Source organism: Delphinapterus leucas, chromosome 9 (assembly GCF_059928025.1).
Source record: "Delphinapterus leucas isolate spDelLeu-1000000601 "Yukka" chromosome 9, BTC_Dleu_Yukka2, whole genome shotgun sequence".
Lineage (NCBI taxonomy): Eukaryota > Metazoa > Chordata > Mammalia > Artiodactyla > Monodontidae > Delphinapterus > Delphinapterus leucas.
In genome coordinates this window covers 5,197,243-5,220,821 of record NC_143137.1, presented here as the reverse complement: position 1 = coordinate 5,220,821, position 23,579 = coordinate 5,197,243, and the positions used below count along the sequence as shown (strand labels likewise).

The following is a 23,579-nucleotide window of genomic DNA, read 5'->3' as shown; positions in this document are numbered from 1 at the left end:
ACTTCACAGACGAGAGGCGTTTCAGACGGGCATTTAAAAGCAGTGGTCAGATGATGGGGGCTTGGAGACCCTCTGTAAAGTCACGCAGTGCAGAAGCTGTTTTAGGCTCTTCGTGAAGCACAAGCTGTTGTAGGAAACTGTATGGGATTCTGAGCAGTTTCAATTCTTAGCAGCCCCCTTAGAACTTACATCTAAACTCTTCATCTGAAAAGGGAGAGAACCAAGTTGATCACGTCCACACACCAGTCACTCTGAAAGGTTGGGCCAGGCTGTCGGTGAAGTTCAAGTGCTCGTCAGCTTCCAAGCTGTGATCAGAGCGCCGACAGAGACTCAGGCAACGTTTTGTAGATGTAAAATATTTTATTTGTAAATGGTGATCTTCTAAATCTGTGTCCACAAATTCCAAAACCCATAACACTCTGTATACTTCAAAAAATTCAATTTTTGCCAACATTAGATACTATTATACAGAACAGAAAACAAAACGAAAACCCGGTAGGACAAATACTGGTAGGATGTCAGAATATTGTACAAGAGAAGAAAAATATTCAAGAAACAAATTTCATACAGCTATTTATCAAGAGAAAAATATATACAATTGATTTATTCTGTAAGATAAAAATACACCATGCCATATACATTACAAGTTCAGAACTGCATCACTGAATATACCAACAGCTTACAGTCCACTGGAATTGTGCACACAAAAACTTCATTTTATACTTAGCCTGTGAAGTGTCAGTACCAGAATTTTAAGTACAAAATAAAAAGCTAACCTGGTTCAAAATGCTGATTAAGTTTCTACAAGCAAACACAAAACAGTGTGTTTTTTTATTAAAGAAATGTAAACAAACTGTTCATACAAACACAGTTGAAAATTACATCTTCCAAAACCCTACTGCCGGGGTCCTGCAGCTGCAAGCATGGTCACATCTCTCCTTTTTTTTTTTTTTCCTTTTTCAAATTTTTGTGTTAAATAGAAGACTAGAGAGTTAGATTAGAGTTCCTGCTACATGATCCTAGTATGTTTACATGATTCTTTGTGGCTTGAAACAAAGTTCTAATCAAAACTACTTCTGCTGAAGAAAAATTCAGCCTCCATTTGGGGGTATTTTTAAGCAGTTATTCACAGTTATCACAAATTGTAAGCACAAAAAAACCTGACTGAAGAAGTAGGGATGCAACAATATAATATGAAAAAATCAGTTTAAATTACCAAAACGGCTATAAAAGTTGTAGTCATAGCATACACTCTGTTCTATGAGAAGTAAGGTGTATAAAACAATTAAGTACTAACAGACTGTAGTTTCCAAAAAACCCCGAACACTCTAGGTTGAAATTCTGGTTATTACATAATTATAATGGCGTATTTAATAACAGAACTGTACTGTAACATCCCTAAGAACAGTTTATAAGCACCCGAGCTGCTGCAGAGCCTGGTAGCATTTGGTCAATAACTATTTTTATACTGTATTTTTTTCTCAAAATATTTACACATTTGTACAAAGTAACAGGGTTTGTTAGTTTTGCAGGTAACAGCAGCAGCTTGGCTTTCTTCTAACTTTTATTTAAAAATAGCTTCATTCACTTATTCAATAATAAATACAAAAAGTTTCTCTTATTTTACAGAAATCAAAAACTACAATAAACTGACTCATGGAATCAAGTATTTAAATGTATTTTAGTGCAAGTTATTATCCCTTAGCTCTATCCCTAAGGAAGTCATTCAGTACATTCCTTGTTCAGTGGTGTCTACTTTATTTAAAAACTTTTAAATTAGAGGGCCTGCCCCTTTTTCAGATAAGGCGGTGGCCAGCACTTTGGACGTCTCCCTTTCGCTGGTGATTTCAGTCTTACATTCACAGGAAGGCCCTCTGCCCTGGGGCGGGGCAGGGCGGCCATCGGCTCTTGCCCCAGTAAAAGTTTCTCCTTAGTGAGACTAAAGAAGCATAACGAAACAAAACCCACCCTCAAAAAGAAAAAAGAAAGAAAAGAAAAAGAAAAAAAAGTGCTGGACCATTCTGTAATTCTTTAACCTCAGCAACTTCGGGAAAGTTGCTTCGGTCGGCTTTCTCCTGTGCTCCTCTAACCTAAAGCACGGAGGAAATCAGGACTCCCAGAAGCTAGTTTCCACAAAGTCACAAAACAGAAAACAAAAACCTCTTTCCGTCTGCGAAATTCAAATGCTGTGTTGAATCGCTCCTTCCTAGGGACGAGCCGCCCTCTGAGACAGCGGGGAACGCATCAGTTCATCCACTTCCGGCAGTTCACGGCGCCACAGTGACAGGGGATCTTGTGCTGGTCGTCCTCAAAGTCAAACTTATAGTCATAGCAAAGCTGCCCACAGCAAAGACACAGTGTGAGAAAGGCCTCCCTCTGCCTGCTGCGCACAGCCAGCCCACAGACGGACGGAATTAAAGGAAGCCCTGACGCGTCAAGGGGCCGTGGGACTCAGGTGGGGAGGTGGGGGAACCTCAAGAGGAAGTCGCGGAGCTCGCTGTCCGTGCTCTTCCGGGGGAATCCCGCGGGGCCCGAGGCAAGCGGGAGGCACTATTCTGGGGCCAAGCCGGAGGCGGCGAGGGCAGCCGGTGTGTCTCCACACTGCGCGCCGCGGTGCCGGGCCCGCTGCCCTGGGTGGGACAAGCCCCCCATCCCCCGCCCCTTTCTTGCCGGACGGGGCAACGAGATGGGCAGAGATGAATCGCTCTTGCCCGAGAACATCCTTCTCCTCCATCTTTCCTCACGTACAAGAATATTTAAAAGACGCTGCTCTATTTAGGCGCAACCGCATCATCATTAATATCTCAGATCAACCCTGCTGTCAGGGTGGACGGGGGTCTGCGTGATTCCCACGGTGTAAGCCTCACCCCGGGACCCCGACCCCTGAGAAACCTGACATGGCCAAGGTCCCTCTGATTCAAATACCCTGGGACACTATTTGCAAAGACTTCCCTTCTGCACCGGAAGGGAACACACCGGTATTTACTGAGTTCTTACAGGAACTCCATGAGGAATTGTTTCTCCTTGTGCGTAAGGCGAAGTACAGGCTGGAGGGCTTACGCGGCCCACTCGGAGGGGCGCGAGCAGGGTGTGGGACTGCCGAGCCTCCATCTGTCCCCACGCCGTGACACCACCCTGGGGTCCTCACATCCTTTCTCTAATTCACTCAAGTTGGTGAGATGTGCAAAATAGGCCTCAGGTCAATTCTTGACTTAAAAAAAGCACATTCCAAAAAGAGGACCAAAAAATACAAGTATAATCTCACAGCTCTGTTCACGTAGGGCTGGGGGCTCAAACCCAGAAAAGAGCCTCAGGCGCCTCCCTCCCTGAAGAGGGGAGGTTCCCCACGGAACCCACACCGCGTGGCAGCCGCTTCCCAGGACATCCCGATTCCAGGCACGGAGCGTACGGCGAAACGCGTGCTCGTCACAATTGTGACAAAGTCAGGAAACGTAAACAAGGCGATCAAGACTAATAAGAATCCTAACAGGCGACGTGCTGGGCCGAAGTGACCCGTGGGGCAGGGAAAGACACCCAACGAGGCCGCCAAACTGCCTAAGAAGCTGTTGGTGGAAAAGCCTGTGAGCCTGTACTGGCCCTGAGTGTGAGAGCAGCCACGGGGACCCCCAGATTTGCCGCCTACAGCCTCAGGGTGACCTCACGTGAGCCACGATGACCCCGGGGACCACGAGGCACCAATCCCGTGATATTCTCGGCCATGAGCTCGACGACGGGCATCATTTTAAAGAGAGAGAGGGTCACCGAGCCGAAGGGACAGCACGGGGGTCGAGAGGAGCCCGTTCACACGAGCGACGTGGGGACGCGGAATCTGCAGGGCAAAGACTGTCGAACCGTGATGTGCGGGGTGGCCGAGGCTGACCTTCCGGGAGGAGGGCCTTGCAGCAGCGAAGGACTGCAAACCGCTGAGCGGATTAGGTGCGGCCCGCGCTTACCTCTTCCCCCTTCTGGATCCTCCGGCTGGAGCTGATGATGATCTTGTGTCCTCGCTCGAAAGTCACCACCTCGGCCACACAGTTCGGCGCGCACGAGTGGTTGATGTACCTGCAAGCCGCCGTTTCAGAAACGACTTACTGTAAGACTTTGCAAGAAGCTTTTAAAAAAAAACCTTTCAGCTCACAGGGAAAACTTTTTCTAATTACACTTCTATCTATCCATTAATAGAATATACACATTTTCTTTGTTGTTGGCTGCACGGCTTGTGGGATCTTAGTTCCCCGACCAGGGTCTGAACCTGGGGCCCTGGCAGTGACAGCGGAGAGTCTTAACCACTGGACCGCCGGGGAAGTCCCACACATACAATTTTAAATAAAACTTCTCTCCATGACTGAAAGGCCCCAGTGAGCGCACTGACCCATCATACCTCCCGCTCAGACCCCGCCCCATCGCGCCTCCCGCTCAGACCCCCCTCACCTTGCAGGCCCTCCCGTGAGCGTGGCATCGATCACGTGGTCGTTGTCCATGCGGAACATGTACACGCCTCGGTTCTGAAAGAGAAAGAGGTCAGAACCCCCTCTGTGTTCCCGTCCACGTGAGGGGGCGAAGCCGGACTTTTGCCGACACGCACCCCGGTCACACTCGCGGGGACAACACGCCAGCCCGTCAGGTGACGTCTACAAGCTGTGAACGGAACATGTTGGCAGGTGGCCTGTGAAGCCAGGCGCATCAATCCAGCCACATCCTCGCTGACAGTAAGACGGATGGAAAAAACAGGAGGAAAATACAAAAATCCAGACGTGGCTCTGCTCGACACTGCACTCCCACCAGCGTGACGGTCCGATCCGGGCCTGCGCCGCAGCTGTCGGACGGCACAGGAGGGGTGCGCGCTCACCTGGGACTCGTAAAGCTTCTCCTTTCTGTTGGCGACTTCGTTCCGGATGATGGTCCCGATGTACTCGATGACCATGGTGTGCTTCTCGATGTCCCGAGCGGCGTACAGGCCCAGCCCCTGAGGAAACGCACGTGTACACACCTCAGAACCACTTGGCTTCCAGGGGCAACTGGCCTGCAGCCTCTCTCGCACAAAGGTACCACCCAAGCCACACTGAAGACCCCACCTGAACTCACCTGACCTTCTCACTGACCACACTCTCACCTGAACCCTGAACACTGGACAATCTTCTCACCTACTTGTCTTTGTATCTTTTCGACACTAAACTCTTAGGGCATTTTTACAAAGTGGTACTGCTGACTGGCTGGGCACTGCTCCTAACTGGCTCTCTCATCTTGTGTGCAGTATCACTCCCAGATCCCACCAACTCAACAGGCTAATGGCTTCTGCTATTTTTTTTAACCCACCATTTCTAAAAGGACCTGACATAACAATAAGCTTACAGAACAGAAACAGGGCTAACTATAAGGGATTATTATAATTTGAGTTTCTGCATTCTCAGCTAAAACTGACCAGATCCCCACCAGACTCGGTCCTCACCAAGCACCACCTGGGGGCACACAGTACAGGGTGTGCTGTTGTTAGAAATTTTGGTATGTGAATTGAATTAACTTCTGAAAAAAACCACTTATGCAATTTAGCTGTTCAATTCCAGATGAGACTCTGAGCTGAACAAACTAGAACACACAGAAAGAATCTGTATGGAGATGAATACAGTTTGGCATAAGAGACAAGAAGGTCAGTGGAAATGAAGAGAGAATCCAAACAGACCCAGGCACGCGTGAAAACTTAATGTACAGTAGTTTGGTAGTACTAAAGTTCAGTTTAATATGGACGGGTTATATACATTACTAGGTTGGTCAACAAGTTCATTTGGGTTTTTCCACAACTCTTACAGAAAAACCCCAACGGACTTTTTGGCCAACCCAATACTAAATGGTGCTTCCACAACTGGTTATTCAATGGAAAAAAAATAAATTTGTCTTAAACATAAAGAATAAAATTCCTGAAAGAAAAAAAATCTAAGAAAGTACATATGCAACCTACAGTCTTAACCAAGAACAGAAGCTACAGAAAATTATACGTTCGACTATATAAAAATTAAAACTCTTATAGGAAAAAACATACCATACTTTCTGGTAGGTATCTTCCCCTACAAAACATCCTTTGCCTAATAGTACAAGTTCTTATAAACTGCACAACGGACAAAGGTAGTTCACAGAAGAGCAGACCCAAGTGGCAAACACGAAAAGTTGCAACCGAGGTGACACTGTCGGTCTACGCTGAATAGGCTGGCAAAAATACAAAAGGGCGGTAACACTACCAACGGGAAAACAAGAAAAACAGTCTCATACACTGCAGGAAGAAGTGGGCAATTATAGCCTTTTTAGAAAACAGGCAATGTCTGCTAAAATGAAAAGTACATGTACTTCTAACACAGAAATCTCACTTTGGGGCCTACACACCACTGAAGTGAAGTTACCAATACATGGGGATATTTGTACAAGATATTGATGGCAACACTGTTTGTTGTGGGAAAGAACTGTAAACAAAATACAGGCTCATGAGCAGTGGGGTGGTTTCATTAATTACAGTTCATCAACATCACGGAGCATCACAGAGACATTCAAGAGAATGAATCGCGGCTACCTCAGTTGTTCTAGAGGGGTGTAAATATTAGTGAGAAAAGGAAGATGCAGAAAAGCGTAGATAAGACAATCCCACTTTTCCATACGCACACAGATGTGTAGGTAGTGTTAAGGGAAGAGCAGGGAAAAGACACAGGACACTTACTGGGTCGTTAACATGATTACCCGGGAGGTGGATGGAAGGGAGGTGGACAGGATGGAGGAAGAAAAAAGGTGACCAAACATCAAAAACTCTCAAAAACGCTTCGGGTTAAAGATGACAGACTGAACGCAGGCAGTTAAGAAACCCTTAACGTGACGTAAGGGAGCAAAACCAAGACTGGAGACCAGGGATGGTCAGAGTGAACGAGCTGTTTGGGAACATTTTAAACGGGGAAGGGACTGAGCGGAGGAGGAAGACACCACTGCCTCGAGTGGAATCTTTTGAGGCTCCATTTCTGAGGCAACAGCAAAAAGACCAGGAAGACCCTGCATTTGTAATATGAAAGCAAAGGTATCAGATAAAAAGATCAAGAGCAGAAAGCTCAGACAGCAGATAAAGCAGAAGCAGCTCAGGACGAGGACAAGGAACCAGAAACAAGGCCACAGCAGGAGGGCAGACCCGAGACAGAAGCCTTCCCCGGCGCGAGAACCGCTGCGGGCCCCACTCAGGGGCCAGGTTCAGTAAGGCTGGGGACCCCAAACCCGCAAACCCCCAGCTGATGCCGGTGCTGACGGTCTGTATTTGTGTACAGAGAGAAACAGAGGTAGGAATCTGCAAAAGAATTAACCAAAAACATTTCTCAGACTGATGGCCACACTGCTTCAGGCTGAAAGGGCTCACCAGTGGGGAAAGCAATAAATAAAAATGACCCTAACCCAGGCCCATTTTGGTAAAAATTCGAAATATCAAGAATCAAGAGTAGGTCCTAGAAGTTTCTACAGAAAGAAGAGCGTCAATGAATACAGACAATGTGTAAATCAGGTTTCTATGTGAAGGGACCGCCCTGGCTCCTGAGGGGACTGCATGGGAGGGACGGACAGGCCTGCAGCAGTGCCTGCAGGTGAGCCGGGCAGTTAGAACAGGCAGCAGAGCGGGCAGTGGATTTGGGGAAACTCTTCTGGGAGGAAAGAAGGCAGCAGGAACCGATGATGCTTTGGGGTCTGGGGTAGTGAGGCCAGCGCGCTCGGTTAGGAGATGGTGACACTGCTCAGCGATATGAAGGGCCTGGAGGGTGACCAGCCTTTGAGACGGAGGACGCTGGCAGTGTGAGAGCTCGTAACTCCATCCTGGGCCTCCAAGGGGAGATGCCACATAGACATCTGTTTCTTCAGGAAGTGTGCTTAGCCTAGAGATGGCTTTACCTGTAAGGTGTTCTACCGTCTATCCATCAGAAACTACACGATCATTTCATGAAGAGAAGCTTCTGAAACTGGGCACCTTTTGAAACTATTTTCGTTTGTATTTTTCACAAGTGCCTTGAAAGAGCCCTAGTGAGCGCGCCGCGGATCCCATGTGTGGAAGATACAGCACTCCCCGCGTCCCGTGAGCCCTCATCAGGAGGTACAGAGAGGATGTCCAGAAGCCGTCCTTTCACGCGGGGGAGTAAAGCATCCGCCCTCCAAGACCGCGGACGGAGCGGCCGGCGCCCCGGGCTGACGGGGTTTCTCTCCCTGCGGCCCGCGGTCTCCTGTCTCATGTGCCGGATGCCAGCACCCTCCGAGCCCACCTCCCCTCCTCCCAGAAGCCAAGCCCCACTCACCTGAATCCGAGACCGGGCCAGGTACACGTTGGACTTCCACTCGGTTTTCATCTTGCGGTACTGCGACGACTTGGAGTGGACGAACTGCTTGCTGTAAGGTGCGCTCAGCTCCCCGGTGACTGTGCTCTGGAACGACTTGGAGGCACTGGTGCTGTTCAGGGTGTGAGGCCTGTGGGGCGACGGCGTGCCGACGGGGACACAAAGGGAGAGCGGAGACACCTCTGAGGGGCCCGGCTGGTTCATGTTCTCACTGACAGCACACACAGGGAAAGCCGCCTAGCTGGCGCGGCCGCACAGACACAGCCAGAGGCAGCGGGTTTGTAAGCAGCAGACAGACCAGGCACAGAAAACCCCTGAGAGGCCTGGAACCCCCGGGCTGTACTATGTGAAGTCAAAACAAAATACCTTAACACAAACCTCTTGACGTGGGCACTCATTTTAGGTTCAGAACGGGCACAACCTGTGGGGTTGACGGCCAGGGGCAGCTCCATGAGAGGGTTCCGGCCGTATCGGAAGGTGTAGTTTTCACACGCCTCAACCCCAGGGAGCTGGAAAGAAGCAAAATAAACGAAAAATTAACTCACCTGATCAAGAGCACAGGCAATCTTGAGCCGGCCAAAGGATGGCCCAACTTGAATTCCATGAAAGTAACTTGTCAACATTTTCAAAATGTTGGTAACAAGGGGCTCTTTCAAGCCACGTTAACAGCAGCAGCCTGCGCTCAGAACCTGACTGTGTACGATGCGCTTACCACCCTCGGGAGCCTGGGAGCACAGCTATAACTTCAGGTTAACTCCTAAAACCATTCGTGCTAAAGGTCTTTTCTAGAATATGTTTCTTGTGGACACTGTCTTCTGGAGACATGACAGATGCATATCGTTTAGGCAGGGCTCCACCAAAGAAAGCAACTGGGTACAGTACTCAGTGGCTTTCGGGGTGTCCACTGCTTCTCTGAAGAAAACCCACCAGTGACTTTTTTCTCGAGAACAATACCTTATAATCATGCAGTTTTCCAAAAGCGCTGTGTGTAGACTCACTGGCATACGTGCTTGTAACAAGCAGGCATCAGACAGTAAGGGCTCGTGAAATCCAACTGTGCTCTGGTGACCAACCCTGGGCCCCGGGCAGGAAAGTGGCCATTAACACTGGGTGGTAAGCTGCCTCACCAAGTGAGCACGGAGACGCCTACGACTCACCGATGCCTCGTTTTCTTTCAGAGCGACAGGAGTTCACCCCCGACAAAACCACTACCTTCAAGTGTTGTGAGAGTGACAGCCCCGTGTTAAGTAAGGTGCGTCGTGTGAGAGGGGGTGGCTCTCCGGCCTCGGCCCCGGCACTCACTGATTCCGCGATCCGCGCCACCGCAGAGACGGTCAAGCCGAAGAGATCCTCCCCTTTTAAGTAGGCTGGGAAGAGCTGCAGCATTTCCGACTCTTTTCTCACACATGCCACAGGCTCCAAAATCTTATCCCAAACACCTATGTATGGACAAAAAGATATTTTTTTTTAATGACAAACTTGCTCTTAGCTAAACAGAGAGGAAAACAGGATACAGTATAAAAACAAGAACGAAACGACCAACCGCTCACGAAGACTTACCAGATCCAAGTTAAAGCCCGTGGGCAGTGATCTAACAAGCCTGGTATACTACCTGCTTATTGGATGGCAGTAGTTTTAAAGACTTTATGAAGCTTGGGGGAAAAGAATATGTTACATTAAGGAAATTAAACAGGAGAAGTGGAAAAGAAAGTTAAATATAACTGAAATTCATACAAGTAGTTAAAACTCACTTTCATGCTGGCCAAGCAGCATATTAGATTTTCAAATGATTAATCCAATTAAGTAGTATCTGTAGATATATCCTTTTCTCTCAGAGTTAAAATATGAAATTGATATTTTCAATGGAATTATCTTTAGAGCATTTTCATACTTTTTAAAAAAAAACTGCTAAACTTGAAAAAAAAAAGCAGTTCTGCAGCACTTTCTACATCAATAAAAATGACAATCTAGGCTTAACCCTAGAGGCCGAAATTAAGTCTCATTTCTGGCTCTAAATCTGTTTAATATCTGATGCTCCTGAGATAAGACAATATGGCTTTAAATACAGTTCCCACCTTCTAGGTGACATTAACAAGAGGGTCCCCAATGTAAGTGACAGGCAACCTTTATCTGCAAATCATTCTCCTATTTATTTTATAAACTCTGTTGGAATAATATATATTCTGATTTAGAGTAATTCTAGCAAGTGTTTAGAAAAAGACAGCAAGGTTTGACAATACAAAGAAGTTAAGACTTGCATTTGTAAATGAAGAATCCACACCTGCTGTGATAAAATATGAAACAGACGTGAGGAAAACCATGGAAATACTGACATAAAACATTCATTAGCCTAACCCTGGAGTGACAGGCTCGGCGGAGCCTACAGGCGGGGCCTCACCTTTGGGTGAGGTGTCACTTAAGACGAGATCTTCGTGGCCTTGCTCCACGATTCTGATGACGAACATGGGGCGCCCGTCCTTCTCCTCGATGGAGCACAGGTAGCGACAGCGGCGGTTGGCGTAGCGCGTGCTCCAGTACAGCCGGCTGGCTTCGTAGCCCACGGGGAAGAGTGCTTTGGGAGAGTGGAACGCTTGCATCTGCTGTGGAAGCAGCTGGCCGATCGTGTGGAAGATGAGGCTTCCCACACGGAAGGTGTGGTCACGCTCTCCCCGCTGCACGATGCTGGCAATCTGTCGTACCTCATCACGCTGCACGTAGACCCTCCTGAAGACGGCAAAGTAACTTAATTCCTGCTCGTGAATTCCCTTTGGTTTGTGCATGGGACAAAGCATAGTTTTATCTTTAAAAAACATGCATTGTGCTTTAATGGCGCAAGTAAAGTGATAAATGTTGGTGCATCGAAATCTGTGACACCCGCTGGTGGCCCCCATCTTATGGCAGAAGACACATTTCATCTGTAGGCCTCTCCTCAGGGCTAGCTCCACGTTTATTAAGGCACCAGCCTGGGTCTCGTACACCTCCGTGGACCACAGGGCACAATTCAAATGGACCCACAGGTCCAAGTCAAGGTTGAGCAGCCTCGCCGGTCCGTCTGTCAATCCATCGCCTTCTTCGTGACAGAAGCAACACTTCCGATAGTCTTTGGGCACAGGATCGGGTTTCAGGGAAGTGCCCAGGTTCTTCAGAAACTCGTCAATTTCATCTTCACACGGGGGTCTGAAGGTCCCCTTGGGGATCACGATGTGGACGCTCCACTTCTTCCACTTCATCCCCCTCCACTTTTTAGTGATCGGCCTACAGTCTTCAAACCCACCGTGGACAGTCCGTAGCCGAGGCTTTAGCTTGACCGTCACCTTAAGCTCATCTGGCTTTGCCTCCACTTTGGCTGCTTCCAAAGCAGGAGGGAAAGTGATGGGCGGTGACGCTGGGGGCGAAGCTTTTTCCTGGAGCTGTGGCAGACAGTGCACGTCTAAAGTGGAGATGTTGTTACTGTACTGATGAAATGCTCTGGAAGGCGTCTCTTTTATAGGCGAGTGTGGCAATGAAGGAACGGATTCCTGCACAAAAAAAAGAAACACGAGAAAGAGTTAATTCCAAAGCCCCCAAGGCAATTCTTGCTACAACAAGAAGCCAAGCCGCAGGGTTCCATCAGCAGGGTGTTTGGCTCTGGGTCTGTAAGTAAGAGGACTGGCGCACGGCGGAGGTCAGTGCTGCGTGCCCGTGGTGCTCGCGTCTCGACAGAGAGAGAGTGTGTTCTCTGCAAAGCTCTAACGCTGGAGGGTATTCTGCTCCTAAAACTTTTCATGTCACGGGAGCTAATTTAATTTACAAGACGGAACAGCTTTTTGTTACACCAAATAAGAACTCCGGATCATAATTTTCTATGAGCTCGTCCCACCCACTGAAATTCCTGTTTGTTAATCTTAGGCTTAATTAATTGGCATAAGTGTGAAAGATGGGGAAGAAGTCCCCTGTCAACAAACAAATCATATTTAACTTTTCTCAGAGGTTGCCCGGCTCCCATCCAACTGCTGAAAGGGCTGAGCTGAGACAGAAGTTCCATTAGTTTCTTTTAAGATACAAAGTGTCGTCATTAGCAAATCAACAGCGAACCCACCTTCTCATGCACCCCACCCTACACAGCTCTGAAAAAAGACGCAAGACGCGCCTCACAGGAAATCTAGAAGCAGGCAGACACTGCACACAGACTCACGAGATTATGTGGTGGGAAAAAAAATTCCTTCTCTCATCTAGGCTGATATATTTTAAAGTATAAATTTATTTGGCAAGTAGCTTGAATTTTATTACACTGGGCGCTACTGCCTTTTTAAGAAAATAAGCATCTCCAGAACATTCTTCTGAGAAAGACGCAAGAGCAATGATGTGGAGGGAGGAGAGACTATCACAGCATGGGAAAAACTTCCTTCAACGCAAACGGTTAAAAACGTATCGTCCACATCAGCTACACACCCAAAGATACACTTAAATCACACAAAAAACAAACAGACCTTTTCCAACCTGGTACAAGACAGATACTTTCCCCCCAAAATACATGAATAGACCTGAATTGTGGTTGTGAACAGGTTTTCCCATTGGGACAAGATCACTAAAGCAATACTTTATAGTTGTGATTAAATTAAGGTATTTGTAATTAAATAAGTAAAATTACAGATTTTAATAGTAGTGTTTTATTCACTTCTGACCTGTTAAGACATAGTTCAAGTCTGCCCACTCTTGCTGAATAAGCTCAAGTTACTTAGTTTGCAGTAACGGCCTGGACCAAGCACTCCTTCCCAACCCGGGGAGCATCTGCTCGGACTCCCCGGGGGGAGCTCTGGGTGGGGGAAGCGGACACACCCCCAAAACACAGGCGCCACTCGACGCGGACCGCTGACTGAGCTGCCCCCGTCCTACCTTGCTTTCTGAGGCTTCTGCTTGTGCCGCTGACGAATAGAGAATAAAGCAGTTGTTACTACAGAAGACAATGTCCTTCTCCGCTCTGCTGGAGCTGTCTCGGGAGCCCTGAAAAGCAAAGAGAAAGGTGTGGGGAGCTCGACAAGTCGGGATCTAATAAGAACAAGATCTGCACGGGGCTGGGTCTGTTCTGTTCAAAGTGAAAGCAGCAATCCTAAAAGCAGTACAAAGGTAACTACGAGCCAGTATTTAGCATATAATAATTTAGCCACAGAGAAACTACCTTTGCAGAAATAAACTTTACTTTCCATATTTCACCGTTTAAAAATAATGCGGCTCTCATCGGACCCCCTGAACAGGCTGCTGTAGCTACTTGGTTTTAAGCTCAAGCACATGAAACATATGCCGATGGCGACCGCTGGGGGAGACGTCTGTGGAGCCCCAGAAGCGACTCCTCCTGATGCAGGAGCAGGCGCTGCCCAGGCACGGCGGGGGTGGGCGGAGACCCGGGGGTCAGGGGAGGGATGTGCGAGTACCTTGCTCACAAAGGCCGGGTCTCTGGCCGGCTTCCTCACGCCGTGGCCCAGAACGACGACATGACAGTGGCAGCACCACTGTGGCCTGAGAGCCGCACTTTCTGTGACACCGTGACTAGTGCCCGCGCACCCAGAAAGGCCTAGAGACAAAAGGTGTTCATTAGCGACTAAAGCCGACCACTAACAACAGGGGTCCGGGGTGCAAAGCTGTATGCACCAACTGACTGCAATACGGCTCATTTAATTTACCACACGTTAGTCTTTTGTAACTGATAAAAATCTTATTTTCTAAGCAGTGGTTACGGGGCATCTATTACGTGCATGACACTGGGGTACAAAGAAAGGAAGCTATCCTCACACGGCTGGGACAACACACTGGGCTGTGAGAAGTGCGGAGGGAAACTGGGACGCGCGGAGGGTCGTCTCCAGTCTCAGTGCAGAGTGAGTAGGGGGAGAGAGAATACTTTTGCTCCAGGGTGAAGAGGGTACGAAATCTCTTATGAAAGATGAAGAGGTATGTGAACGAGAGTCTTCAATGAGTGTGATTTGGAAAGTCGAAGAGGGATGAAGAAGTTCCAGGGCCAAAATAAAAATGCAAGCAAGGACACAGACTGGAAAGCGTGTGGCGATCTCAGAGCACGTCGCTCGCGTGGCCATGAAGGCAGGAGGGAGAAGCAGGGAGAAAGCAAGGGTGACAGAGCAGCCAGAGGCTGAGAGTTCAAACCCAACACGAGCAACTGTCAGCGTGGCTCAAGGGCGAGACGTGGGGAGAGGCTGGGCTCTAAGAGCAGGTGAGGACGGAAACAAGACGGCCAAGAAACTAGGGAGCGAAGAGGCGGGGAGAGCGGGGTGAGGGGGAGGCCAGACGGGAAGATGGGGAGGGAAGGGACGCCACACAGGTGCGAGGAACGGGCCCACCTTTCAGTGACGGGGAAGGTGTGAGCGCACCTACAGAAGAGAGAGAGGGGCCCCGGAGATGCCGCAGAAGGAAAGGGACCAGGAACACGGGCAGAGATGGCGGCCTCGTCTGCACAGTGTGACACAGCGCTAAGTGGGAGGGGAGGCTCAGGCCGCAGGAGAGCAAACGCGGCTCAAGGGTAAGCAGAGCGCTGACAAGAGGGTGTGACGTAGGCCCCAGGCACTAAAGATCCAGTCACGCCTCAGAAGACAGCACCCGGGGGGGGGTGGGGGGGTGGGTGGGTGGGGGTGGGGGTGGGGTGGGGGGGGTGGTTAAGTCACCAAGGACTGCGTGCCAACACGTGACCTGTTACTCCCCTAAAATCAAAGCGAGATCTTAAAGAGAAGCGGCGTAACTTTTGAATCAAGAACGAATCTGGGGTCAACAAACTGGAAACCAGCTCACCATTGCTTGCTGGAGGGAAGGGCACAGTAGGCTGCTTCAGGTGGTAAGAGCTGGCTAGTCTGGGAGGGTTTGCAGATCCTGGTGGAGGCCCACGAAGAAATAAACGCTGTCGATACTCCAAACCTGGGTTTACTCTGTGGCTACTGACCAAACCCACGGATGGAACATCTGGAGCATTACTAACCTCGTAGCTGTTAGGGATCCGAACGTGGAGGAGGTCGGAGAACGCAGCCACAACACTGCTAATGTTCTAAAACAAAATGGCAAATGCTGCATTACCCGCCCAGAAGGCCACAGAGAACCACTGAAGAACAACTCACGTTAGGATAAATGCTATCCGCACGGTGCATACGCCTCAAGAAAATCCAACCATTTTTATTTAGACTTAAGAGCCTCGGGGGGTAAAAAGGGTTTTAATGGGCCAATACCCAAACAAAGCTTCCATATACAGAAATCCTCATACAGGGATTCCAATTAATGTTAAATATTTGAGAGAACGTTAAACTATCTTAGACATTTTAATTCAAGGAATGAGTTAAACCTTGTCATGGTTTTTACAGCTGGTCAGAAGCTTCCTTCAAGTGGACCCCCCCCAGCTCTGGGCAGAAGTCTGACACAGTCCACGAGAACACACCACTGCTATGTTCTGCTGATGGCCAAAACGCCCTGCCAACAGGCTATGAGTCTGGTTGCCAACGAAACATCATCAAGAATTAAGAGTTTGAAAAAACCCTCAGCCATGTACTAGTGTTTGATATGAGCAGCTGCTTCCTGAACATAGTGCTTCTGGAAAACTTTCACTGTTGACAAAGCTCTTCACTGCTTAATTTTCTACGTGTAAATAGTTATCAACTCTCTGAAGAGTTCTTACCATTATACATTCTTTAGTAAAACAATGAGATCTCTGACTTCAATTTGCCCTTTCTGTCTTGACTGAGGCTGAGATCAACTTCTAGTACTCACAGCAGCGTAGATGTCTGAAGGGACTGCTAAGCCAAGCCCTAACTTTAATCTTTATCTGCGATGACCCAGCTGTACGTGTCACTGTGAGCCACCTGACACTCCTTTAGGAATGGGTAATATTCTACAACGTCCAACAGCCAGTCCATCTTTACCTCAGCAGCTGTAGGATGCAGAGTGATTGCCACAGATATGAGACCCGATCGGGGACCATTTGGGGATGCACCAAAAGGTGACGTGAAAAATAAAGTGCCCGGCTCAGTTTTGATGTCATTCCTTCTAGATTCCAACCCTTAAAAAAGGAAGAATGAGTTGAGTGTTAACAGCTTTTCTAAACATTCATATCAGCCAGCCCCCGCACTGCACTGCGCCCCCTACCTTTCCCGGTGCCGCTCGGGAGGATTGGAATGATGGGGGATGGCACGGGCTCCGGAGGCTCCTCTTTGACCAGGGACAGGTCTGGGTATCTGCTCACTTCCATGCCGACCACACTCTCAGGAGAGGACGAGGGCACAACACTGTCAGGGGTGTCCCGGTCACCCCCATGGTCCTGTGTCCTGGGAGCAGAATAAATACACATTAGCAGGCGCAAGGCTGCTGCTGGGGGCTTCCCGCACCAGCCCAGCCCTGTCTACGTGTGAGACCTTTGGACAGTGACAATAACCTGAGAAGCCAAAGATTCAGTTCAGGGCCAAACAGGAAATCTCTTGGGAAAAAAATAAGAAATATGTTTAACTATAAAGTAATTTAAATGGTATGTTTCCTTCTGACTAAAGCTTTAGCATCCAAGTTTAAAGACCTGCCAAAGGAGGAAGACGTTCAGATTATAACACAGCATAGAAAGAATGGATACTCACACCTTTGCAAAGCTCCAGATCACTGAGACTAGGAAACACTCCTGTAGCTGAAAAAGGAAAGAGCAGTCCACCACACACCCAGGCCCGCGCGCACAGACGGGAACACTGGCCACTATGGCTTCAGCAGTCCACCACACACCCAGGCCCGCGCGCACAGACGGGAACACTGGCCACTATGGCTTCAGCAGCCCACCACACACCCAGGCCCGCGCGCACAGACGGGAACACCGGCCACTATGGCTTCAGCAGTCCACCACACACCCAGGCCCACGCGCACAGACGGGAACACCGGCCACTATGGCTTCAGCAGTCCACCACACACCCAGACCCGCGCGCACAGACGGGAACACTGGCCACTATGGCTTCACAGGCCTTCATTTCTCTTAACTGACAAAGTGAAGTGCAAAAAGGAAGAGACTGGTCTAGTCCAAGAAGCTAAAGGTTACAAAGGCAAATGGGGCTGTAGGGCGAGTGTGGTCTTGGGCTAAACGTTGCACGGCAGCTCGAGAACCTGGGGTCTCACACCCCCCCACCCCAGAGGAGACGCCGTCAGGCTGAAGGAAGGCTGTGAGAAGCAGCATTAACAGGAGACCCGAGAGAGGCTTCCAAGGGGTCCCTGTGAGACCCCGGAGCGGGCGGCCCCGACACGCACACCCGGGAGGCCGCCTCCCGCAGCTGCCCCTGAATGACAACTCCGGCACGAATCTAGCGGTAAGGTCCAGGAGAAACAAAGAGCTGGGTTCTAACTTTGGACAAGTCACTTCCCCGTGGTCCGCAGTCTTCTCATTTATACAGTAAAGGGTCTTAGTCCAATGGCGTCTTATCAAAGAGAGGGTGGTTAGCAGATTTTCCAAGAAGAGAGAATAATTTGATGAGCCATATATATAAGAACCTCCCCTGGATCTAACTGGCTGGGTTGTGACTATCTACTAGGAGAAGCTGATTTTCCCTCATCAGAATCCTGGGGCTAAAGAACTGACACAAAGGAGTTACAAACTGTGGACAGGACAGCCCTTAAATTCTCTTCCACAAAAGCATGCTCTGCTCTGTGACTGCCACTCTTTTATTCTGACATCTGCAAACATCAATAAACCCAGTAAATCACATTAACAGCTTATAAAGGGCAATGATCTTTGAAATATTTTGCATGGAGAGTCCCAATGCCTTAAAATGTCTATTCGATTATTATTACTTGTTGAACCTCCTATATCATATGAGATTTCTAAAGTGCACAAATGAATTCTTTTTAATAGTAAGAATGTTTTATAAACTTTAAATTCTGAAGAAAATTATTCACCAAATTTCACCTTTTAAGTGTTTTTACATGCTTTTCCTACAGACATTATGCTATATACAAACACATAATACGTTTTTAAATAAATGAAATAACTAAGAAAATACTTGAGAAAAAGGGACTTCTACCTTAATTCCTCCTGATTATTATGAGGCGGTGTTGGGAGTGAAGCAGGAACGTCCACTGTCTTTGGGCCTTGAGCAATCGCTCTGGCCAACAAGTCATCGTGTGGTCTGAATGGCAGGTGAAATGGTTTAGGTCCTAGGCTTTTGGTAACTGGAAGAGCAAAAACACAAAACCATAAATCAGTCAAAACTGGTAATGGGTAAACTTTACAATCCGACTGCCATTTCACCACGCACAGCCGGCAAACTCCTCAAAGGTACAAGACTTGGAGGCTTGGCATCCTACCTTCATGGCTCACTAATACTCCAGCTTTTCCAGCAAGTTCTTCAGTTGTTGCAAAACCATTTGCCATCTTCGGACAAGCCATAGGAGGTGGTGTAGGAGGAAGAGAGGCAGGGGGTGTTGGAGGATTACTTAAATTATTCTGCTGCAGGAGACCAAAAAATTTTAAATTATATGCTACTGAGCAAATATGCCACGACCTTGCTAAAACTTAGTTCTGTGAATTTTCAGCACAGGGAGGCAAGGTACAGAAATGTAATCAGAGGCACCTTCATTCCTAAAATGCACACCAAGAAGAAAAAGAAACGTACAGGCCAGGAGGCATTTCAGTGGAACAAATACCCATCATCCTCTGGACATACCACCCACTGGCTCACTTTCCCCAGCTTGGGTACTTAGCTTTGAAATTAAGAAGCAAATTTATACTGTGCCTGATTTGATTCTGTACAACTCTTTTCAAGTTTCACTGTTAAAGCCAGTGAAGGACAGCTTTAAAATTCGACCAATAAATTGCAGAGAGTTCTCAAAAAACTCCTTTATTAAATTAAGATATGCCCCAGTTCTATCAAAAACTTGAGAATTTAAGATCCTAATCCATAACTGCAACTTGTATCTTAGATATTAGAATCTGGATTGTCTAAAATCTCAAAAAGAAGCAAAAGGAGTAGCAATAACAACTAAATGGACTGAACCTTAACAAATGTAGTTTCCCCCCAAACATTTCTCCCTGCTTAACGTCTGTCACCAATTTGTCACTGATTCATTGACTAGTCTCTCAGGGACTGTTGGAATCTACCAATAATTTCATGCAAATCAAGTGCAAGGTAAAATTACAAATCTTGCAAAGATCTAGGATTTCTGAAGATGATGAAGTTGCGTGGAGAACAGCTTGCATCAGAAGAGAAGGCATTTACAAGACTTGGGAGAGGTTCTAACTGAAGAGAAAAGCCAACAACGATAATAAACGGAATGTCACAAGAGAATGATTTTAATACTAAAGAAGAGAAGCCCTCAGAAAAAATGATGATACTCTCAAATATTTTTGCAAAAAAGATCACTTAACACAAGTCAGATGTGAAGTAAAGAGTATCTAATGAGCCTATCATAAAACTTTGTTAAAAAAATATTACCAAAAGATAAACTTGGTTCACTTTGGTATTATTTTTGTAGCCTAAGAACTAATGCACAGGTGCAATTAGTACCTAAATTATTAGACAAAATAAGTTTTTAGGTTTTTTCATTGTATTTTTCAGGGTAAATTCCTAACTACATTTTTTACTCTGAATTTGGAGTCATCTTAAGAGTTAATAAAGATTATAGGAAAATACATATTTTCCTACCACAGAAATATACAATGGATGTTTTTCACAATCTGTATTCTGACCTATACAAACATTTCAAATGTTCATATTGGAAACACTTTACCTGATAAAATTTTAACCTTTTAGTTGAACTAGAGTTTAAATGGAACTTGGAAGATTAGATAGATGTAAACTAGATGGAAAAACAAGACAAGCTCTACCAATTCTGATATGGCATCCAAAGAGGAAGCAAGGTAACACCTTGGCAAAGAAACATACCTTGTAGATCAACTGAGAATAGTAATCCGAAACCCCTTCAAGGGTAGCACTGCCAAAAGTTCCTAGAAGTCGATTCCCACTATTAAACTGGCCACTGCCGTAAGGAAGAAAGTGGGCAAAGTTCACTCCAATGACTGGTTCCATTAGAGGGAGCAGAGAGAGCTGCTATTGAAAAACACATTTAAGAGTAATGTACACGATAAACAAAACAAGTGTCTCTCAATTTTTCTAAGACCCAAGGCAACTTAGTCAAATAAGGCTTGAGAAAAATAAGACTTAAAAAATTCAAGTATCAAAATGCTGGAATAAGTGAGAGAGACTACGGAATCTTTGAGATATACTTAAAAATGAGCCTTATTCTCATCTGTCTTAAAGGGATGCTGCCAGGCTTCTAACAAGAAAAACACCTTCCTTATCTTCGCTCAGCAAGAATCAGGGCTGAACTGAGGCTAGGTGCCCCCAGCGGCACTCTTCAGCAGCTGTCTCCCACCTTCTGTAACAGCCACAAAGGTGTAAGAACGCACTCTACTAGGCGGAGAGACCAATGCCTGTGTTTCTTTGCATCCGGAGTCACAAGTAACGTGGACGGAATTTTTCTTGGTGCTGAGGCTGCTCCCTTTGAATATAAGTAAATCTTGACCAGCGCCAACCAATCCATCTATTTTACTAAAATTTTGGGGTGCCAGTAGGATAAGGTGCAAGTTTGCTTGCACATAGGAAACCTATTAGGTTGCTTGTTGAGATGTCTTTTACCCCTTAACTCTCTACTTTTGGGAAAGTTTCACTTTAACAGGGTTGGAAAAGCTTCTGATGTCTCACTTCCTTGAATTTTTAAAGGGGCTGCTCCAAAAGACTCACCTGCTTCAGGTGGGTAAAGGTGTCGGTGGTAGAGAACATCGCTTGTTTCTCCTCTTCTTCCTTTTTCCTTTTCTTCGACCGAGGTGCTGCCTTCTCTCCGGTCCTCTGAGTCCTTTTGCTTCGCTGTTTCTTGGTTTCACTTCCTCCATCTGTTTTTGGCAACTGGCTGTTGCCACATCCAAAACCACCTTGCACTTGAGCCCCCAAAGTTTGCTAATGTAATTGGAAAGGTTAAGAAATAAGTGAACTATCCACACGCTTGAATTCCAGCTCCTGCTAATCCAGTTCCATCCTAAGACACAATGTTCCTAACGTGGGCACCCAAAGTTAAGGAGGGAAAATGGGTGGCATCAAATGGCCTGTTTTCTGAAAACAGCATCCCTTTTTTGAAACATGATTCTCAAGTATGGAAATCAGTAAGCTGCAAAGCTTGAGGAGAGAGTAGAACTCTTAAGTGTGGCTATTCTCCCTTTCAGAGGAAGCATTACTCCTCAGGCCTGCCCATACTTGTGCCAGTGACAGCCCGGAGCTCCTTATTCCTGCCCACTGGCAACTGTGGAGGAAGGGGTGCTCTGAGCTAGATGGCTGTGGTGGCCTCTGCATGGTGGTCTTGGGGGCTTATTTGGGCCCCCCTTAGGAATGGGTGAAATACAAGGTATGCGGGCACCATTGCTAAGCTCCAGAAAAGTTTCACAGCCTATGCATCTCAGTTGAGAGGAACAGCTAGCCTCAGAGATCACTAAAAACAAACAACATTGTTCATTCAAATTAGTTCATGGTCATACATCTGACTGAATAATAACTGCTACATACTTAAAGTCAATGAAAGAAGACCTATATGATAGCAAATAAGCCTATTCTTTGCTTTTGTCTCTATGGCTAAGAACAAACCAGTCCTTAAAGAGGTTTTTAAGGGTAGTACTATCAATACTTAAAAATATGGGACTATTTTTAGGGGCCATTATTTCTAAACTTGACAGCTATACTTTGCTATAGGCAACTATAGTTGCTAAACTTATTTTAATGTGCTCTGCATTGACTCTTTGAGGGTTTGCAGATCACAGTTTCCATTTATATATATATAAATGACTTAGAGCATGGATGGCAAAACTGTTCTGTAAAAGGCCAAAGAGTAAATACAGCTACCCAACTCTCTGCCCTGGTACTGCAAAATCAACCACAGACAATTCATAAACTAATGAGCTAGGCTATGGTCTAATAAGATGTTTTAAATTCATCGACACTGAACCTTGAATTTCATATAATTTTCACATGCTGTGAAACACTACTCTGTTTCAGATTTTCTTCAACCATTAAAAAGTGTAAAAACCATTCCTGGCTCATACAAAAAAGAGGGGATATGGAAGCAGGAACACAGTGCCCATCCCAGGGCTAGATCGATGGTTCTCAAAGGGTGGTCCCCAGAGCGGCAGAATGAGCACCACCTAGGATGGTTAGAAATCCATATTCTCTGGTCCCACCCCAGACCTACTGAATCCAAACCTTTAACAAGCCCTCCAGGTGATTCTGATACATTAAAGTTCAGAGAACCCTGGCCTAGAGCTGTGCCTCTCATGTCCATATGAATGCGAATCACCTGCGATCTTGGTAAAAAGCACCTTCTGACTGGTACACCTGTGCTGGGGGCACAATATCCTGCTTCCTGAAAAGCTCCCAGGTAAGGCCGATGCCGCCAGTCCTCAAGGACTGCAGTGTGAGTAGCACAGAGCAAGGCCCAAGCACTTCTTACCAGCTTATAAGAGAAGAACAATGCAACCGCTTATTAGGTGTGCAGCAGGGTCAGGCACTGTAAGTGCTGAACAGACTTCTCCAATCCTCACAACTTCCCTAAAAAGCAGCCATTACTACAGTTCAAAGAATACTTTTAATTACAGAAGAACACAAAAGATTAAAAATCACCCAAAAGTTTGCCCGAGACAGGAATAGTTCACATTTTAATGTATTTGTTTTCGATCTTTTATCTATGCCTACATGTATTTTGCTAAACACACAATGAAATCACACTCAGTATTCTTTTATTCTGGTGGTTGCCTTTTAAACTTGACGTGGTTTGTTCCCCGTGACATTAAACATTCATACGTAACAAATTTTAATGGCTGCAAAAAATCTGTATATTCAGATATAGATATACAGAAACAATAATCCAATCAATAACTACACTAGTGGATTTAGGTTGTTTTCTCTCATTTTTATCTATTAGTAAAGATAAAGTCATTCATTAGCTATTCATGTGGTCACACCTTTGCACATACTAGAATTTTACGTTCCTCTTGCCAGATTCCTAGATATGTCATTGGTAGTCATGGGTATGCACCACCTTTTATTAATATCACAAGCACAAGGTGTACCCTAACTCCTTTAATCCCTGTGGCAACCCAGTAACAGGGAGCATTATTAATCCTGTTTTACAGATGAGGAAACTGAGGCTCAGAAAGCCTGACCTGCCCAGGCTGCACGCTGGAAAGAGACGGAACATGGATTTGACGCA

General features: G+C 46.7%; 1 protein-coding gene across 27 annotated transcripts in view; it reads right to left on the bottom strand.

The window, feature by feature from the left end:
- Window positions 1-340: 340 nt before the first annotated feature.
- Window positions 341-23,579, bottom strand: part of KMT2C (lysine methyltransferase 2C) — a 293,121-nt gene continuing 269,882 nt past the window's right edge. For 12 of the 27 annotated variants that reach the window (XM_089917170.1, XM_089917174.1, XM_089917172.1 and 9 more), the window contains 17 exons: window positions 21,071-21,283; window positions 20,213-20,377; window positions 18,636-18,777; window positions 18,353-18,500; window positions 16,452-16,630; window positions 16,229-16,365; window positions 15,114-15,363; window positions 13,751-13,890; window positions 13,215-13,322; window positions 10,738-11,857; window positions 9,642-9,778; window positions 8,706-8,848; window positions 8,301-8,469; window positions 4,850-4,966; window positions 4,432-4,505; window positions 3,954-4,062; window positions 341-2,337 (listed from right to left, as the gene is read on the bottom strand). In XM_089917170.1, the coding sequence (XP_089773296.1) occupies window positions 2,245-2,337; window positions 3,954-4,062; window positions 4,432-4,505; window positions 4,850-4,966; window positions 8,301-8,469; window positions 8,706-8,848; window positions 9,642-9,778; window positions 10,738-11,857; window positions 13,215-13,322; window positions 13,751-13,890; window positions 15,114-15,363; window positions 16,229-16,365; window positions 16,452-16,630; window positions 18,353-18,500; window positions 18,636-18,777; window positions 20,213-20,377; window positions 21,071-21,283 (3,444 nt within the window). In that variant the 3' untranslated portion in view covers window positions 341-2,244. Of the gene's footprint in view, window positions 2,338-3,953; window positions 4,063-4,431; window positions 4,506-4,849; window positions 4,967-8,300; window positions 8,470-8,705; window positions 8,849-9,641; window positions 9,779-9,908; window positions 9,992-10,737; window positions 11,858-13,214; window positions 13,323-13,750; window positions 13,891-15,113; window positions 15,364-16,228; window positions 16,366-16,451; window positions 16,631-16,930; window positions 16,978-18,352; window positions 18,501-18,635; window positions 18,778-20,212; window positions 20,378-21,070; window positions 21,284-23,579 lie in introns of those variants that run through there. The other 15 variants (XM_089917167.1, XM_089917168.1, XM_089917178.1 and 12 more) reach the window with 12 other exon arrangements.